This window comes from Phaseolus vulgaris, chromosome 8 (assembly GCF_000499845.2).
Source record: "Phaseolus vulgaris cultivar G19833 chromosome 8, P. vulgaris v2.0, whole genome shotgun sequence".
NCBI lineage: Eukaryota > Viridiplantae > Streptophyta > Magnoliopsida > Fabales > Fabaceae > Phaseolus > Phaseolus vulgaris.
In genome coordinates, this window is record NC_023752.2 from 39,792,421 (window position 1) to 39,808,913 (window position 16,493).

At 43.3% G+C, this 16,493-nt stretch overlaps 1 protein-coding gene across 1 annotated transcript; it reads left to right on the forward strand.

Moving 5' to 3' along the window:
* Nucleotides 1-302: 302 nt before the first annotated feature.
* Nucleotides 303-719, forward strand: LOC137825115 (uncharacterized). Its single transcript, XM_068630789.1, has one exon. It carries the CDS (start codon nucleotides 303-305, stop codon nucleotides 717-719), a length of 417 nt encoding a protein of 138 aa, XP_068486890.1.
* Nucleotides 720-16,493: the final 15,774 nt, after the last annotated feature.

The following is a 16,493-nucleotide window of genomic DNA, read 5'->3' on the forward strand; positions in this document are numbered from 1 at the left end:
TTTCTCTCAAGATATCAATATATATATATATACATATAAGTTTTGAATAGTAAAATGTGTATATAAAAATAAGTTTTGAATACTACAAGGCCCTTTATTCATTGGGGAACCTGTGTGCAGAGGTAGGAATCAAGCAAGAGTTCACGTCAGTCGAACACCCCCAGACGAATGGGCAGGTAGAGTCTACGAATAGAATTTTGCTGAGGGGGTTGAAGCGAAGACTAGAGAAAGCTAAGGGGGCGTGGGCAAAAGAAGTGCCAAGGATTGTGTGGGCGTACCACACCACGCCTCAATCTTCCACCATGGAGACACCGTTCAGCCTAGTATACGGGTCAGACGCCATGATCCCGGTGGAGATTCACGAGAGTTCACCGCGTTTCCTAAACTTTGTGGCAGAGGAGTCCAACGAAGAAAGAAAGGTGAATCTAGACCTGTTAGACGAGGCCAGAGAAGAGGCGAGGATAAAGGCTGAAGCCGTGAAGAGAAGAGTGGAGCATCAGTACAGCTCTAAGGTGAAGTCGTGGCAATTCCAAGTTGCTGACCTGGTCATGCGGAAGGCTCATCCTTATGAGTTGGAGAGCAAGTTGTCTCCCAAGTGGACCGGACCCTTCAGAGTAACTGAAGCCAAAGGGAATGGCTCGTACAAGCTTGAGACTCTGGAAGGAGGCCCCATCCCACGTAGCTGGAACGCAGCCAATTTGAAGTTTTATTTCAGCTAAAAACATTATGTAGTACAAAGTTTAAAAGGGGACACTCTTTTTCCCTTTCGGAGGTTTTTTAATGAGGTCACCCAAGTAAAAAAAGAAGCTTAAGAAAACATTGTCTCAGTTTTTCCCTCTCTCACAACGTAAAAGTAAAGATTAAGAAACAAAAACAAAGGCTTGAGGCGTCGCCAGGAGTAGGCGTCGCCAGGTGTAGGCGTCGTCAGGCATAGGCATCGCTAGATAAGGGAGCGGGCGTCGAGTGCGCGAACCAGCTCGAACGAGTCGACACCCCAAGGCGAGTGACAGGAGCACACTCTCAGGCGCGGGTGTCAAGTTGAAAGGTACGCATAGTATAAGCTAATATCCGGGCATCTAGTCCCTGAGCAGGGGTTAGGGGATTCCTTCGGGATGCCCCCTCCTCAGGTGAGAACGGCTCGCCCCGGTGTCTGATGTTTAGACACCTCGCAAGGAAGTGGCGGGGGGCGTTTCCTTTGAGCGTGGGCATCAGACAGTAAGAAGTTTCGGAGCAGTGGAGAACAAGGTCACTTGGTGCAGATACACGCAATTAAGGAGAAGTGCCATCCTTCGGGAAACCTTTTCCTTAGGCGTAATCACCAAAATCCCTGGTCATCTTGGTGTTTAGACACACCAGGGACGATACGACGATGTTTCTGACACGCCTCTCCCTGGGCGTGGGCACCAAGAACATTGATCGCCTTGGTGCTTTTAGACACCCTAAGGACGAAACGACACTACCTCCGGGCAGGCCTCTCCTTAGGCGTGGGCACCAAGCGCGCAGAGATAAGGGCTCAGTCGCCTTGGTGTTTAGAAACCCCGTGGACGATACGACGCTGCTGTAATAGGCCTCTCCACGGGCGTGGGCACCAAAGCGTGACTTTGTCCCAAGTGTTTAGACACGATGAGGAAGAAACGACTTTGCACTCAGCGAGTCTCTCCTCGAGCGTGGACACCTAGTGCAGGTACATGCTTCCGCCAAGATAAGTCCTCCTCGCCCTCGAGCGATGCGAGGCCACGGAAGAGATAAGCCTTCCTCGCCCTCGAGCGATGTCGAGGCCACAGAAGAAGAGATAAAGTCCTCCCTCGCCCTTGAGCGATGTCGAGGCCATAGAAGAGATGAGACCAGTGGCGCCTTTGGCAATAAGCGCCTTAGGGCTCAAGAAAAGTAAGTAAAAGAGCAAGTTGAAGATTTTATAAGTTAAAAGGGCAAGAGAAATTCGAAGAGCGAGAAGAAGAAGCATAGAGAACGCAAGTTATCAAAAGCAGTAAGAGCATAAAGGACAACACAAGAGCATGAAGCCAAAATATCAATTTTATTCATAAGTATCTGAAAGAGAATGTTCACAGTAATTACAAAAAGAAGCAATTACAAAGTAATACAGAGGAAAGGTCAATCTTCAGGAGCCGTCAAGGGGACAATCTTGCCATCAACGACTTCACTGAAGGGGCTGCACTCTGAACTATTGATCCTAGGGTTTGCACAAGCTGTTTGGACCAGGGCCTCAGCAAATCCATCAGCGAACCCCGTCGCAGCCTCTTCGATTAACTTTTCCTCTGTGGCCTTGAAGTTCTCGGCTTGAGAGGCCATCTCTTGGTCTTTAGTCGCCAAAGCAGCAACCAGCTCCTGGACTTTGGCCTGCAGGGTTGAGTTTTCGCCAGTTAGCATGTCGCAGTCGTTGGTTTTGGCCTCAAGCGCAACCTCAGTTTTCGCCAGTTTTTGTTCCCGGTCGACGCAGTGGTCTTCAAGCTTCTTCTGCTGTGTTTTGGAAGCCTCGACCGCGTCTTTAAGGTCTGCCACTTGTACCCGAAGCGACACCACCTTGTTAAGAAGCTCAGCATGGGCTTGCCCCGTCTCATGCAGTCGTTTGCTGGCCTCCTCTTTAGCCTTTTGTGCCATCCTTAAAGAGACCTTGTAGGCCTCCTATTGGCGCTCCCAGCGACTGGCCAAGGTCTCTTTCTCCTCTTTCAGGGAGGAGTTCTCCTTTTCCAAAGCTTGGAAAGCAGAGGCTTCGACCGCTTTGGTTTTAGCTTGGGCACGCCAGGTATTGGCACAGGCAATGAAGGCGCCCATATAGTAATTAATGCTTTCCTTATTGAGCCCTTCAGTTTGGCTGCTTGGAGACATCCTTTCTAACTAGCCCCTCAGGGTTTCTTGGATTGGCCTGGGAAGCTCTGGAGCAGGTGCAGGTTGAACAGGAACAGACTCAACCCCGCCCTCCAAGGCCATTGGTTGTGGAGGTGAGGTGGCACTTGGAGAGTGCTCCCTAAGTGACTCAGCCCCATGTGAAGAGGAAGACGTGAAGGAAGCAACCTGAGGGGCAACGCGTGTAGTCCTCCTCCTTCTGAAGACTTGCCCTCCAGCAGAGTCTTCCTCGTCCTCTGAAGGTACCACCACCACCCCTTTGCCTTTATCAAGGGGGGTTGGTGCAGCAGTGGATGCGGCCAGTGTAAGAGGCACGACTGCTATAGGAGGAGGCGAGTGTGGGGGTTGAGTTGGAGATGGTAGAGTCTGGGGAGTGGTTGTTGAAGGTGGACTTTGGGGGCGAAGGGTGCGGGAAGTAGGAGCGGTTTCAGAGTTTGGAGGTAGGGAATCCCCAACCCTTTTTGACGAAGCCTCGCCTTTGGACTTCTAAGCCTAAGCGAGCTTCCATCTCCTTTGTTTGTCCATCTTTGAATCTGCACCAAGAAGACAAACACAGAAGGGGTTAGGCACAAGCTAAGTTACTACATAAGGAGAGCAGATAATTCACGCACAAATCCAAAGCAAGTAGAAGCAGAAAGTAAATAATTAAAGAGGGTAGTTCTCATACATATGTAGCGGGTGAGGCCCTCAGCATCGTACTCACGGCTTATCAGGATGGAAGTGTCGAGAACCCCCACACTAGCCAGGATTCGGCAAACCTCTCGATCAGTCGAGGGCAACTCGTCTAAGGATTTAGGCTTTGTCAGCTTAACCTCTTCCACCCAGTATAGGGGAAAGCCATCCAAGGCAGCACGATCGTACTCGGAGCAGCACACCTTGAAGAATTTCCCTTTCCAGCCTTTGTACGATTGCTGGAATAGGGAGAGGATGACCCTCCCAGTGATGTTGCTCAGGCTCACCCACAAGCTCTTCCCCTGCTTCTTCACCTCAAAGAAGTGAAGGAAGATGTCGACTGAGGGTGGCTGGCCAATGTATCCGCACAAGATGCCGAACGCCTTGACGAAAGCCCAGCTGTTGGGGTGTAGCTGGGCTGGGGCGACGTTGATCTCAGTGAGCAGCTCCCTTTCGAACCCCGAAAAGGGCAAGCAGATGCGCTTGAATATGATCTGGTAAAGGTAGAAGAATGGAACTCCGTTGTTGGACCTCTCATCCCCACAGATAGGCTCGCCTGGAGTACAGGGAAGCACAACTATATCTTCATCATGCCTCCTAGCAAAGGCGCGATGCTGATAGACGCCTGATCCTTCGATATGACCCCTCCAATGTTTCATGGTGGTCAGGCTAAAGCACTCAGTGAGCAGCTCGTCGGGGGCCCAGGGGTAAAGGGCCCTATAGTTGACCTTTGGGGGTGGAGGGTTGGCCGTCATTTCAGTACGCGCCATTGAGAAAGCTGAAGAAGGAAGAAGAAGAAAGGTTTAGCAAATGGGGTTAAGGCGTAAAGGGGAAAGAAACCCTAACAAAACCCCTACCCACGCGAGAAGTTCAGAAAGGGAGTAACAGAGAAATGAGGAAGAAGAATGCGAATGCAAAGAAAACAAGCAAGCCCAGGTAGTTATATCAGTACAAAAGTTAAAGGGGAGAGCCATTGAAGGAGAAAAATCATACCTTTTGAGTATCTGGTTTGGTGGAGCTTGGAAGTGCGAAGAAGAGAGCGAAGATTGCAGAGAAAGCTTGGGAAGATGAACATTAGAGGGAATGCGAAAGAGTGAATGAAACAGTGGTTTGGAGCGCGCGTTTTCGAAAGGTATAACGTTAACTTGAGGAGCACGAGAGGCGCCAAGTGATGGCCGCGCGATTGGGCCACGTGTCAAGAGATTAAGGAATAACTTAAAGTGTCACGTCACCAGCGCAGGAAGTGTCATGTCAAATTGTGTAAGAGAATGTCACGTCATCAGAAGTGCCACGTGGACGGTAGGGCGGGGCCTTAGTCTTTTCGCTGAAAGCAAGTGTCAGCTCAAGACTGGGGGGCTTGTGTACCGTCCCGTCCCCGAGTGTTGACCAAAGTCAAAGTCAAAGTCAAAGTCAAACACGTGGTGGGACCCGCCAAGGGCCTCAAGGCAGAAAGTCAATTGGATGACCACTTTGGGTGTCGTCAGAAGTGGGCGTCGCTAGGAGTGGGCGTCGCCAGAAGTGGGCGCCGCCAGAGGTAGGCGTCGCCAGGTTGGGGCGTCGCCAGGTTGGGGCGTTGCTAGGTTGAGGCGTCGCCAGGTTGGGGCGTTGCCAGGTTACGGCGTCGATGATGTCACCCCCCGATACCCACGGGTAGGAAAGACCGTGGAGGGGGCGACGTAGTAAGAGGCCACGGTACAGACGAGGGGGCCTCGGGCCCCGGTACCTCAAAACAGTAATAAAGAGAAGAGAAAGGTGGCTCCAAGGCCATAGTTCCAGTACCAGTAGGGGGTAACCTGACTCGTGAAGTACCCACGCCACCTCTGGAGAGTCCCTGGGACAGATGCGACCTAGGAGAGGGCCACGCCCAGGGGCGAACCATGTGCGTAGTACGAGAGGAAGGCATATACATTCCCAGGGTGAGTGACTAGAAGCTGGGGCGCATGAGTTGGCACCCAGATAGTCACCCCTCGCAGCAGATGCACTCCAGGGAAGGAGGACTTACACGTTGGAGTTTCCCTAAGTTGGGATACAGCGTTGTAAGGCCTTCCACGTGGAATGGCGGTTAAGTCAGAAGGGCACGTGGCAGTAAGCACTGAAACATCAAGGTATATAAGCTTCTCTGAAAGTTTACTAAGGTACATTTTTTCAGTTGCACATTTCGCTCAGTTTTACGCACGAGTGGTTAGAGAGAGAGATCAGAGTTAGTTATGATTCAATTCCAGTTCTCCGATACGGAGGTTTTGATGTTTCTTGCTTGGCTGACTTGATCGTCGGAGTGCAAACGGCCGCGAGGGCGCCCTTTGCTCATTTCATTTCAGGTGCTCACGGCGGCGTAAGGCGGAGATCTGAGTTGAAGACGAAGGAGTCATTGTTTGCAAGTTAAAGCCACGCACGAAGACTTTCTCAGTTAACCAACAGGAACAATTATGTTTAATATTAAAATTGAATAAACGATATCATTATTCACACACACTTATATTATCAGTATAATTATGTTTTTGATTTCATAGTTAGGTTTTCTCTCAAGATATCAATATATATATATACATATAAGTTTTGAATAGTAAAATGTGTATATAAAAATGAGTATGATAAATTTAACCCAATTTAGGTTTCCCACAAAGAAAAGTTTTTCAATATTACAAGTAGATAATGAAATTACTTAAGTATTGATTTTTTTTTCTTAAAATTGGTAAGTTGTGAAGTCTTCATCTTAAAATGGGAAAAATCCTTTGTGAAGAACCTTTAATGGTAAGATTGGTAATCTAATATATATCTAATTTAAATTCAAATATTTAAATCAGATTTTAAATTTAAATCTGTACCGCCCAGGTAGTCGGAAGTGATGACGTAGCAGCAAGCTATAATATAGGCATGTTGAACGGGACACCTGGCTGGCAGAAGGGAAGGAAGTCGGGGGGCTCGTGTAGTCGCCAGTCGCTAAGTTGGTGTGCCCCGATCTCTAGCATACCTAAACCGGCAGTCACCAGGTTTGTGACGTAGTCGCCGGATGCGAACCCAGACGACCAAGTGATCAGAGATCGCCGAAAGGAGGACATTGCCGAAAGATCAGGAAAGCTTGTTCAAGGCTTTCGAAGCGGAGGATGAAGTCGTCAGATGGTCATTCCCTAGCTTGGCCAGAGGTTGAAGTTAGGGAACAGCTTACCCGGGCATGCACGATGAAGCAAGTGAAGCAGATCATGATGGCGGCCGGCGAGACCACAGGGAAGGTGTGTATGATGACACCCGTACTCGCCACACAGAAGAGATCGCGCTCCAAGGCAGCTATACACCGAGTTACTCCTTGCATGGATAACTTAGTCGAAAAAGCCTGAAGAGTAAGAAGTGATGCTCAAGCAGAGGATGCTCCAGATGATGACACGTGTACAGCTGGATGCGAGCCACGTGTCCAGATGTGTAACCGTCAGGAGAGAGAAAGTGCACAGGTATATAAGAGATTCTAACGAACTTCTGATGTACGCGTGTTTTAGAATACTTCTTTTACGCTTGCGAGAACTGGAGTACGCTGAGAGAGAATATTGCACGGTTCCTGAAGTTCTTAGTTTTCTCTTAGTATTTTGGTGGTTCAGTCGCTGACTTGGGCGTCGGAGCGTGATCGGCCGCAGCGGCGCCGTTCTGTCTTGTGCAGGTTCCTGAGGTGAATCAAGGTGAAGGACGGAAGCTAGCACGGTGCAAAGTCAATCCAGATTTGACGAGGCAAGGCTCTTGCGTTCTAGTCAACAGGCAGGATCAAAATCTATTTTAATTTTTATAAATCTAAATTTTAATACTTGGATTAGATTTTAAACTCAAATTCATATTTTAAAAAAATTGAATTGGATTTTAAAATTAAATCTATATTTTCTAATAATCATTATTCAATTGTGACTGATAAAAAATGAATTGGATTTTAAAATTAAATCTATAATAAAATTGTAATTTAATAATACTAAAAATTAACATTACAAATAATCATTATTCAATAGTGACTGACAAAAAAATAATTGTATACAATTACAAATTATACATAAGATTGATGATTTTTTTAATATTATTACTAAAGTAACAAGTGTAAAAAATCATGCATTGGATTTATATCTTATTGTATAGAATATTCTCTAAATATAAATAATTTTTTATAAAATTTCGTGGTGTTATTATTACTTGCATAGCATGGTCCCTTCCACATGTATATAACTGAAGACAACTGAAAACTGAAAACCTGTGCAGTGTTTAAATGAAGAAAATAAAAAATCTATTTGTGAAGAAAGAAATAAACCAAATAAAAAAATTAAAAATTCAAACAACTTTTTTAAAATTTGAATATATGATTTTGTGACAGTTAAGTTTTTTTTTTTTTATAGAATGAGTTTTAGTTTTAACAAAAGAAAAATAACAATAATAGAAATAAATTATTCTAAGAATTAAAAAAGAGCATAATAAAGTATAAATGAAAAAGTAAGAAGAATGGAGAAGTGAGAAGCTTTAAGAGTTAGTGTGTGATATTCCTAAAAACATCTTGCTTGTTAACAAAGGTGATACTGGTGCAAAAGAATGTCGTAGGTTATTGGTGAGTTAATAAAAGAAATAAAGTTTCATCATCGGACAGAGAATTAAATTGAGATTGAAAATCTGGATCTTCTAATTTCTAAAATCTGTTTTAAGTAAATGTTCCTGCCGGTTGACTTGCTTCGCCGGTTGACTCTAACGACTGCTTTGACTATTCTATCTCTGCTTGAGAAACCTGCCTTCTTGATCAAGAAACCTCTCACCTGCAAAGACAAAGGGGCGTCCTAGCTGCCGTTTGCACTCCGACGGTTAAGTCAGTATTAGGGCAAAGAAACACCAAGTGTGTATATTAGCTTCAGTCTTAGAAACTACGTACCTTACTAGGGTTCTTGGCACCCTTTATATAGGCTGAAACTAGGGTTTATCTTTGTGTCGTTACCCTTGTCTAGGGTTCCTTGGAGAATGTCCTTGCACCGCTATTCATAGAATCTTAGCGTATTTGGCACATGAATTTCCCTTAACTGGAGTGCAACGAATAACAGAGTGGCCGCTTGGGTACCAACTTGTGCACCTAATCTCTAGCGCCATCTGCTTCGTGGGTGCCCTAAGTATTCACGTGCCATGCATGCAGCCTTCCCTGGAAACCCTAACCCTAATGGGCCTTAACGCCTCCTAGGATTATCCACACATGTTGCGCCTGCATGCGTCATACACACCACGTGTATGGATCCCTCGTGACTTAGGCTTCCCATATATCTCATGTCTTTAACTGTTAACTTATCATGACTCTTGGACCCACCTTACGTGGCCCTTTACAACGTTCAAACGACCGATGTTCGATCTTCTCCCTCTACTGGCGAGGTTCGATATCGATCTCCAACATCGGGCTTAGGATAGTAATATCAAAGACTAACCAAACCCCTGGTAGGTGTATCTGGGGCCCACTTCACGTGACCCCCTTCCATTACCAGACATCGGTGCGCGATGTCTGAGGTCAGCCTCTGAATCGATGACTGGTCGAGACACAAGCCCCATAGTCTCGAGCTGTAACTTGTTTCAACGAAGAGACTAGGTGATCGCGCTGCGCGACCTATGTGGCACTAGGTAACGGGCGTGAACAGTACGCCGAAGTGACATCTCATCATTCTTCGCTAATCAACGTACACGTGTCATGATCGATGGCTGGGACTTGTTGGCGCTTTAACTTCTTCGCGCACTGTTCAAACACTTTAACCCTTACGCTCCCACCACTGTTCCATTACTTCCTCTTACGCGAACCTTCACCTGGCATTTCTGCAAAAAACGCTCTCTTCTCTTTCTTCCAAAACTCAAACCCTCGAACCTCAACATTCGAAAGGTATGATTTTTATTCCATGATCACCTTGCCATTTATGATTTCGTTGCTTGCACCATGCTCATAACTGCCTGGGACTGTTTATGACTCTTGCATTTCTCTGCACATTCATTTCTACTATTCATGTCTCGAGTCTCTGTTTTTCTGATCTTCTCTGGTTTCGTCAAGTTACGCCACCTCTTCCTCTAAAGTTTATCTTTTTCTTTTCTCTTTCTTCTCTTTTAGTTTTTCTCGAGATGGCTAGAACCAAAACAACTCTGAACCCTCCACCCCCTGTCAACTACAAAGCTCTTTACCCCTGGGCCCCTGAAGCCCTTCTGGCTGAGACATCCAAAACAAACACCATTGAAGACCTCGAGGCCAACAAAGATAGCGAACGCGACGAAGACAAGTCTCGTATCCTCGGGAAGGAGCACGACAGTTTTGTGAGGGTCATGCCGTGTAGGTAGGGTGAACCCATATGTGATGACAACGCCATGGATGCAAAGGACCCCTTCTTCTTTCTTCATGCCACCGTCTTTAAAAGACTTAAACTGCGTCTCCCATTTACAGGGTTCGAACGCACCTTGTTCACCGAGGTCAACGTGGCCCCTTCTCAACTCCATCCTAACAGCTGGGCGTTCATCAGGGCCTTCTCCATTATGTGCGATTATTTTGGTTGTACACCATCAGTAGATGCCTTCCTTTATTTCTTTGAAGCCAAGAGCCCTGGGATAAGCTTCAATGGAGTTGCTGGAAGAGTGTTGTTGTCTCTCTTCCAGCAGTCTTACAAGGGCTTCAAGGGGGAATTCTTCAAAGTGCGGTGTAGCGCGTTCGACTCCACTCTCCTGGACGGATTCCCTCTCTAATCGGTGAAGGAACCTGATGTGATTCCACTAGCCATATAGAGAATGATTATTGACATTCTTGGGAATCACCTTGAGCTGGACATTATAGAGGCACTTTTCTTAGAGTTGGATCATTGTTTTAAGACAAGAACTCACCAAAAACTAGTACCAAATCCCATACTCATTTGGATGCTCCACATATTGTCAAATTGAATCAACAAAGAGAGGTAAAATTAAAAGGACCGAACAAAATTGAAATTAAAAGACAAGAACAGAACATACTTGCTGGAAAATTAAAATAACCGAACCAAAAAGCTCAAGAACACAACACAACATGAACAATTGAAAGAGAAGGAAGGAAGGAGAAGAGAATGCTCATGAAGATGGAAGGAGGATGGATGATCTCGCCACTAGAAGTGTGGAATGCTCCTAGATGAGAGTGATGCCGCCACTTGAGGACTCCATTGATCCATCAAGATAAGACTAGAGAAGAAGGCTCAAAGCTCTCCAAAGTTCACTCAAAATTTGAGTAGAGTTTTCTTAGATTAATTCCAATCTGGATTTTACAAAGAGAGCACCTCTATTTATAGCCTAAGGTGCTGAAAATGCAAGCTAAACAATTTCAAAATTCCCTCCTAAAACATTCTAGAAACCGGCGCCTATTTTGCAAAGCTTTCACTTTGGCACCTCCTATTCTACTCCTACACCTATCTACTAATACACCCCCCCTCCTAAAGCTCCTAACTAAAGCCTAAAAGATGCTATAACAAAAGAGGTTTCTAATGTTTCCCTCTAAGCACCTTCAACTAAAGAAATTACAAAAAGAGAAAATAAATGTCCTCTAGCTCCTAAAGCTTTGAACATGCTTCTTGTAATCCTTTGAGGTGGGCTTTGACCTCCATGGGCGTCCTCCATTTGTGCCTCTACCTCTTCTTGATCTTGTTGATTGGCCTCCATGTCCTCTTGAGCTTGATCTCCATCAGAACCGGGGCTAAAAAAGCCTAGGAGTCTCAGGGACTTGTGATGAGAATCAAATAAAGGAGGCTTTTATTAATGGAGGAAGACGACATCCACCCTCACATTTGAAGTTCTTCCTTCTAGTCTTCTCAAAATTAAAAGAAGACATAAAATAAAGATGAGGCCCAAGCCCAAAGCCCAAGCCCAAGCCCAAGAAGGCCAAAGCCCAAAGAGCCCAAGTCCATCCCATGAGGGGCAATGCCAAGCTTTGAAATACTCTTGTATAGTTTTAGGAGGTGTGGTTATTAAATAAAGGAGTGTGAAAATGTAAAATAAAGTCACATTACCCATGTGACTTAGGAGAGTGGTGTAGGTGTAGTTTTTGGGAGGTGTCATAGTAGAAAAAGGTCACACCTCCCATGTGACTTGTTTTTGGTGGGAATTTCAAATGAGTTTATTTGAAATTTCCCACCTATTTTTCAGCACCTTAGGCTATAAATAGAGGTGCTTCCTTTGTAAAATTCAGATTGGAATTAATCTAAGAAAACTCTACTCAAATTTTGAGTGAACTTTGGAGAGCTTTGAGCCTTCTTCTCTAGTCTTATCTTGATGGATCATTGGAGTCCTCAAGTGGCGGCATCACTCTCATCTAGGAGCATTCCACACTTCTAGTGGCGAGATCATCCAACATTCTTCCATCTTCATGAGCACTCTCTTCTCCTTCCTTTCTTCTCTTTCTATTGTTTTTGTTAGCTTGTGTTCTTGAGTTTTGGTTTGGTGTTCTTGCTGTTTTTTTTGAGTTTTGGTTCGGCAGTTTTATATTTCAGTCCATTCATCTTGTTCCTTTGCTTTTCTTACTCTTTTGTTCGGTTCAATTTGACTAAAATTGGTTCATCCAAATGAGTTTGGGATTTGGTACTAGTTTTTGGTGAGTTCTTGTCTTAGAACAATGATCCAACTCTAAGAAAAGTGCCTCTATAATGTCCAACTCAAGGTGATTCCTAAGAAGGTCAAGAACCTTTCTCTATATGGCTAGTGGAATCACATCATGTGGTATCATGAGTCTTAGGTTCTTCTTGTTTAATTGTTGAGTTGTGTGCACTTTATTTCAAGAGCTCTTTAATTTCTTGCAATTTAAGTTTCTGTTTTAGGCTTAATTGAGTTTTTCTTGCTGTTTTTCTTTTGTTACACCAAGTGTTTGTGATAAGGTTTATGGCACTCATTGTTCATATGAGTATGGCTGCTCTTTTGGAATGGCATTCACCTTCCTAGAGCTGACCTTAAGCTTCCTTTCACTTGTTGATACATCTTGTGATATGTCTTTTAATTTTGTAATCATGTCAAGTTTTGTCTTAGTCATGTTATTCCATAATTGTCATTACTTCTTGTAGTACTTTTATTGCTTTGATTGTTTCTTGCTTTGATTTACTTTCTGTTTTGAGTTTATTGTTTGATCCTTTGTGCATTTTCATTTTTAGATTTGAGTTCATGCTTGTATTCTAGTTCTATACAAGTTCCTTTACACAATTTCCATTATGTCTTTGCTAGTTCATCATACTGTTTTTCATTCCTAAATAGGTTCCTCTGTTTTCTTACAAACGTGCTACTGTTTTCAATTTACTGCAATTAACTGGCTCACTGGAAAATTGTAAAAATTTGGATTTACATTCTTCAAAGTGTTACAAAAGCATAGCAAAAAGAAGTACAAAAAAATTCCAAGTACACAAAAAATGATAAATAAAATACGAAAAGTGTACATTACTGCCGAAAAAAAGACGGTAATTGGGCAGCAATTTTGAAAAATTTATTTCTCTCAATTGGCTTACTGTTTTTAGTTCGTTCCAGTGCCATTATTGAGTTGAGACATTGAAGTTTGTGTGGTTAATTTTTCACATTCCAGTTCGCTTTCAATCGTTCCAGTTAAATCTGTAAACATAGTACAGTTTGCATACAACATTGTTTTCTTGTAGTTCTGTTTTTGTTTTTTAAATCTACTCTAGTACTTTTCTCTAGGACTCTTTTGGTGTGCCTTCTTTCCTCATTGAGTTCTTTATTTTCTTGCTTGTCTTTCATTCTTTAATCTTTGAGTTTGTCTTACATATAGTATTCCTTTTGCCATTACCTTTCTTTGCTTATACCTTTTCTTGTTTGTCTTTATTGTTTCATTGGTTTTGTGGTGGTTGCCTTTGAGATTGGTGTGCTTGCTTTGACATCTTTCATTTGAGGATTCCAAGGCCTCAAGATCAGATTGGTGCAAGGACATTATTTCTTTGAGAGTGACCTCTTTTTTCTGCCTCCATTCACTTCGGCAATTTCATTGCCAAGCTCACTGTTTTTGCTAATTTTGTTTCTTAACTTGTTTGCTGTTTTTGTGTGTTTGCTGTTTTTTATTTGCAAAATGGCTGGCTATTCAAGTGGTGCATCTTACAAACAACATTCTCCTTCCAAAGCTTCAGTCCTTGGTGAAGAAGAACATAGAAGAAGGAGGCATCACCATCATTCTCATGAAGAAAGCTATAACCGTGACCAAAGATATCACCAAGTGTTCAACATTGCTTGTAAAAAAGTCCCTAGTTTCAATGGTGATAGTGATCCTAATGTGTATTTAGATTGGGAGACTAAGGTTGACCATTATTTTCATGTGTATAGGGTCCAAGATGACGATAAACTTAGGATAGTTTCTTCATCCTTTTTGGGCTATGCCAAAGAATGGTGGCATAAAATTGTAATGGATATTATATATCGCAAGAAACCTCCCGTGGTTTCTTGGAATGCTTTGAAAGAGTGTATGCGCGCGAGGTTTGTTCCTCCTTCTAGGAAGGAACACTTGTTGAAGTTCCAAAGGCTTCCTCAAGGACATAGGATGGTAGAAGAATACATTAAAGATTTTGAAACAACTTTGACTAAAATGAATATGCATGCTAATGAAGAGTCAAAGCTAAAATGGTTTGTACGTGGTTTGAGAAGAGATATTAGAGAAATTGTAGAATTAAATGAGTACTCTTCTTTAAAGAAAGTGTTTCGCCAAGCCATCAAGGTAGAATCCTATATTTTGAAAACAACTTTCAAAAATACTCATGATTATAATTTCTACAACTCTTTTAGGAAGGATGCCAACAAAATGTCTACTCAAAATTGTCCTTCCAATTTTTCCAAACAAACCATGTTTCCAAAGAAAGTTTCTACTACAAATCCTTCTAATCCTAAGTCACCTACCCAACCTTCAAATATCAAATGTTTTAAATGTTTAGGTTTTGGGCACATAGCTCTTCATTGTCCACAAAAGCAAATCTTAATGATAAAAAAGGTAAAAAAGACCTACCTCACCCACCTACCACAAGTAAAAAAGAAAAAGACAAAGAAGGCCAAGTTGACATGGATCTAATCCTTTCACCTCCAAGGTGTTTTCCTTCCTTATCTTTTTCCTTACCCAAGGTTCCTATTTCACCACCATCTTGGTTAAAAACTGTTAGGGATAATTTGTTCATACCTCCTAATGGTTGTCACCATTTAAGAGGTCTTTTTCCAAAACATCACATCATTCCCAAAAAAATTTTTCCAACTTGGTCTATTTATAGAACCTCCTTTTCTGAAATCCCATTATTTACAAATGCTAAGTCATGTTTACATTTTTCTTCCACTTTTAATTGTAAAACTAAACTGACTTTGTTATATGCAGGGATTCAGAATTCCTGGACGAATTCTCTCCAATTCGAGGAGTATGATGAGAATCAAATAAAGGAGGCTTTTATTAATGGAGGAAGAGGACATCCACCCTCACATTTGAAGTTCTTCCTTCTAGTCTTCTCAAAATTAAAAGAAGACATAAAATAAAGATGAGGCCCAAGCCCAAAGCCCAAGCCCAAGCCCAAGAAGGCCAAAGCCCAAAGAGCCCAAGTCCATCCCATGAGGGGCAATGCCAAGCTTTGAAATACTCTTGTATAGTTTTAGGAGGTGTGGTTATTAAATAAAGGAGTGTGAAAATGTAAAATAAAGTCACATTACCCATGTGACTTAGGAGAGTGGTGTAGGTGTAGTTTTTGGGAGGTGTCATAGTAGAAAAAGGTCACACCTCCCATGTGACTTGTTTTTGGTGGGAATTTCAAATGAGTTTATTTGAAATTTCCCACCTATTTTTCAGCACCTTAGGCTATAAATAGAGGTGCTTCCTTTGTAAAATTCAGATTGGAATTAATCTAAGAAAACTCTACTCAAATTTTGAGTGAACTTTGGAGAGCTTTGAGCCTTCTTCTCTAGTCTTATCTTGATGGATCATTGGAGTCCTCAAGTGGCGGCATCACTCTCATCTAGGAGCATTCCACACTTCTAGTGGCGAGATCATCTAACATTCTTCCATCTTCATGAGCACTCTCTTCTCCTTCCTTTCTTCTCTTTCTATTGTTTTTGTTAGCTTGAGTTTTGGTTTGGTGTTCTTGCTGTTTTTTTTGAGTTTTGGTTCGGCAGTTTTATATTTCAGTCCATTCATCTTGTTCCTTTGCTTTTCTTACTCTTTTGTTCGGTTCAATTTGACTAAAATTGGTTCATCCAAATGAGTTTGGGATTTGGTACTAGTTTTTGGTGAGTTCTTGTCTTAGAACAATGATCCAACTCTAAGAAAAGTGCCTCTATAATGTCCAACTCAAGGTGATTCCTAAGAAGGTCAAGAACCTTTCTCTATATGGCTAGTGGAATCACATCATGTGGTATCATGAGTCTTAGGTCAAGAAAAGTGCCCCTATTTTCTTCGCTTTGCTTATTTCATCTCTGCTATATTGTTGCCAACTATATGTTCTGACCCCTCGTTGTTACTTGTCATCTTTGTGCAGACATTGCCATTAATGCGGGTAAGAAGAAGAAACTGTCCGATCTGCTGGCTAAACTCAGGGCGGCTACTGCCAGAATGGGCACCTAAACGCTTGGAACTCCTCCAAATTCAGCTACGTCTGCCCCCAATGCAACTAAAGCAGCTCCCGTCGATGATAGGCAAAAGGGGGTGGTGGCCGTTGATTCGGATGATGGGGAGACGTGCACGGGCCTTGTCTTCAAAAAGCAGAGGGTGGGGGAAGCCGTGGCACCTTCTGTCACCGCATCTGGTGGGACTCCAGCTTTCAGGGATAACCCCCCGAGCGCCTCCTCCCCACTTCAACTTGTTGTTCATGAGGGTGAGGTAGAGAGTGCCCCCAGAGGCCAAGAGATGCCCTCCACCTCTGATGAGAATCAAATAAAGGAGGCTTTTATTAATGAAGGGAGAGGTCATTCACCTACACATTTGAAGTTCTTCCTTCTAGTCTTTTCAAAATTAAAAGAAG

What these genes read in the sequence shown, in the direction of transcription:
- LOC137825115 (XM_068630789.1), top strand. Translation starts at nt 303, where the DNA reads ATGGAGACACCGTTCAGCCTAGTATACGGGTCAGACGCCATGATCCCG.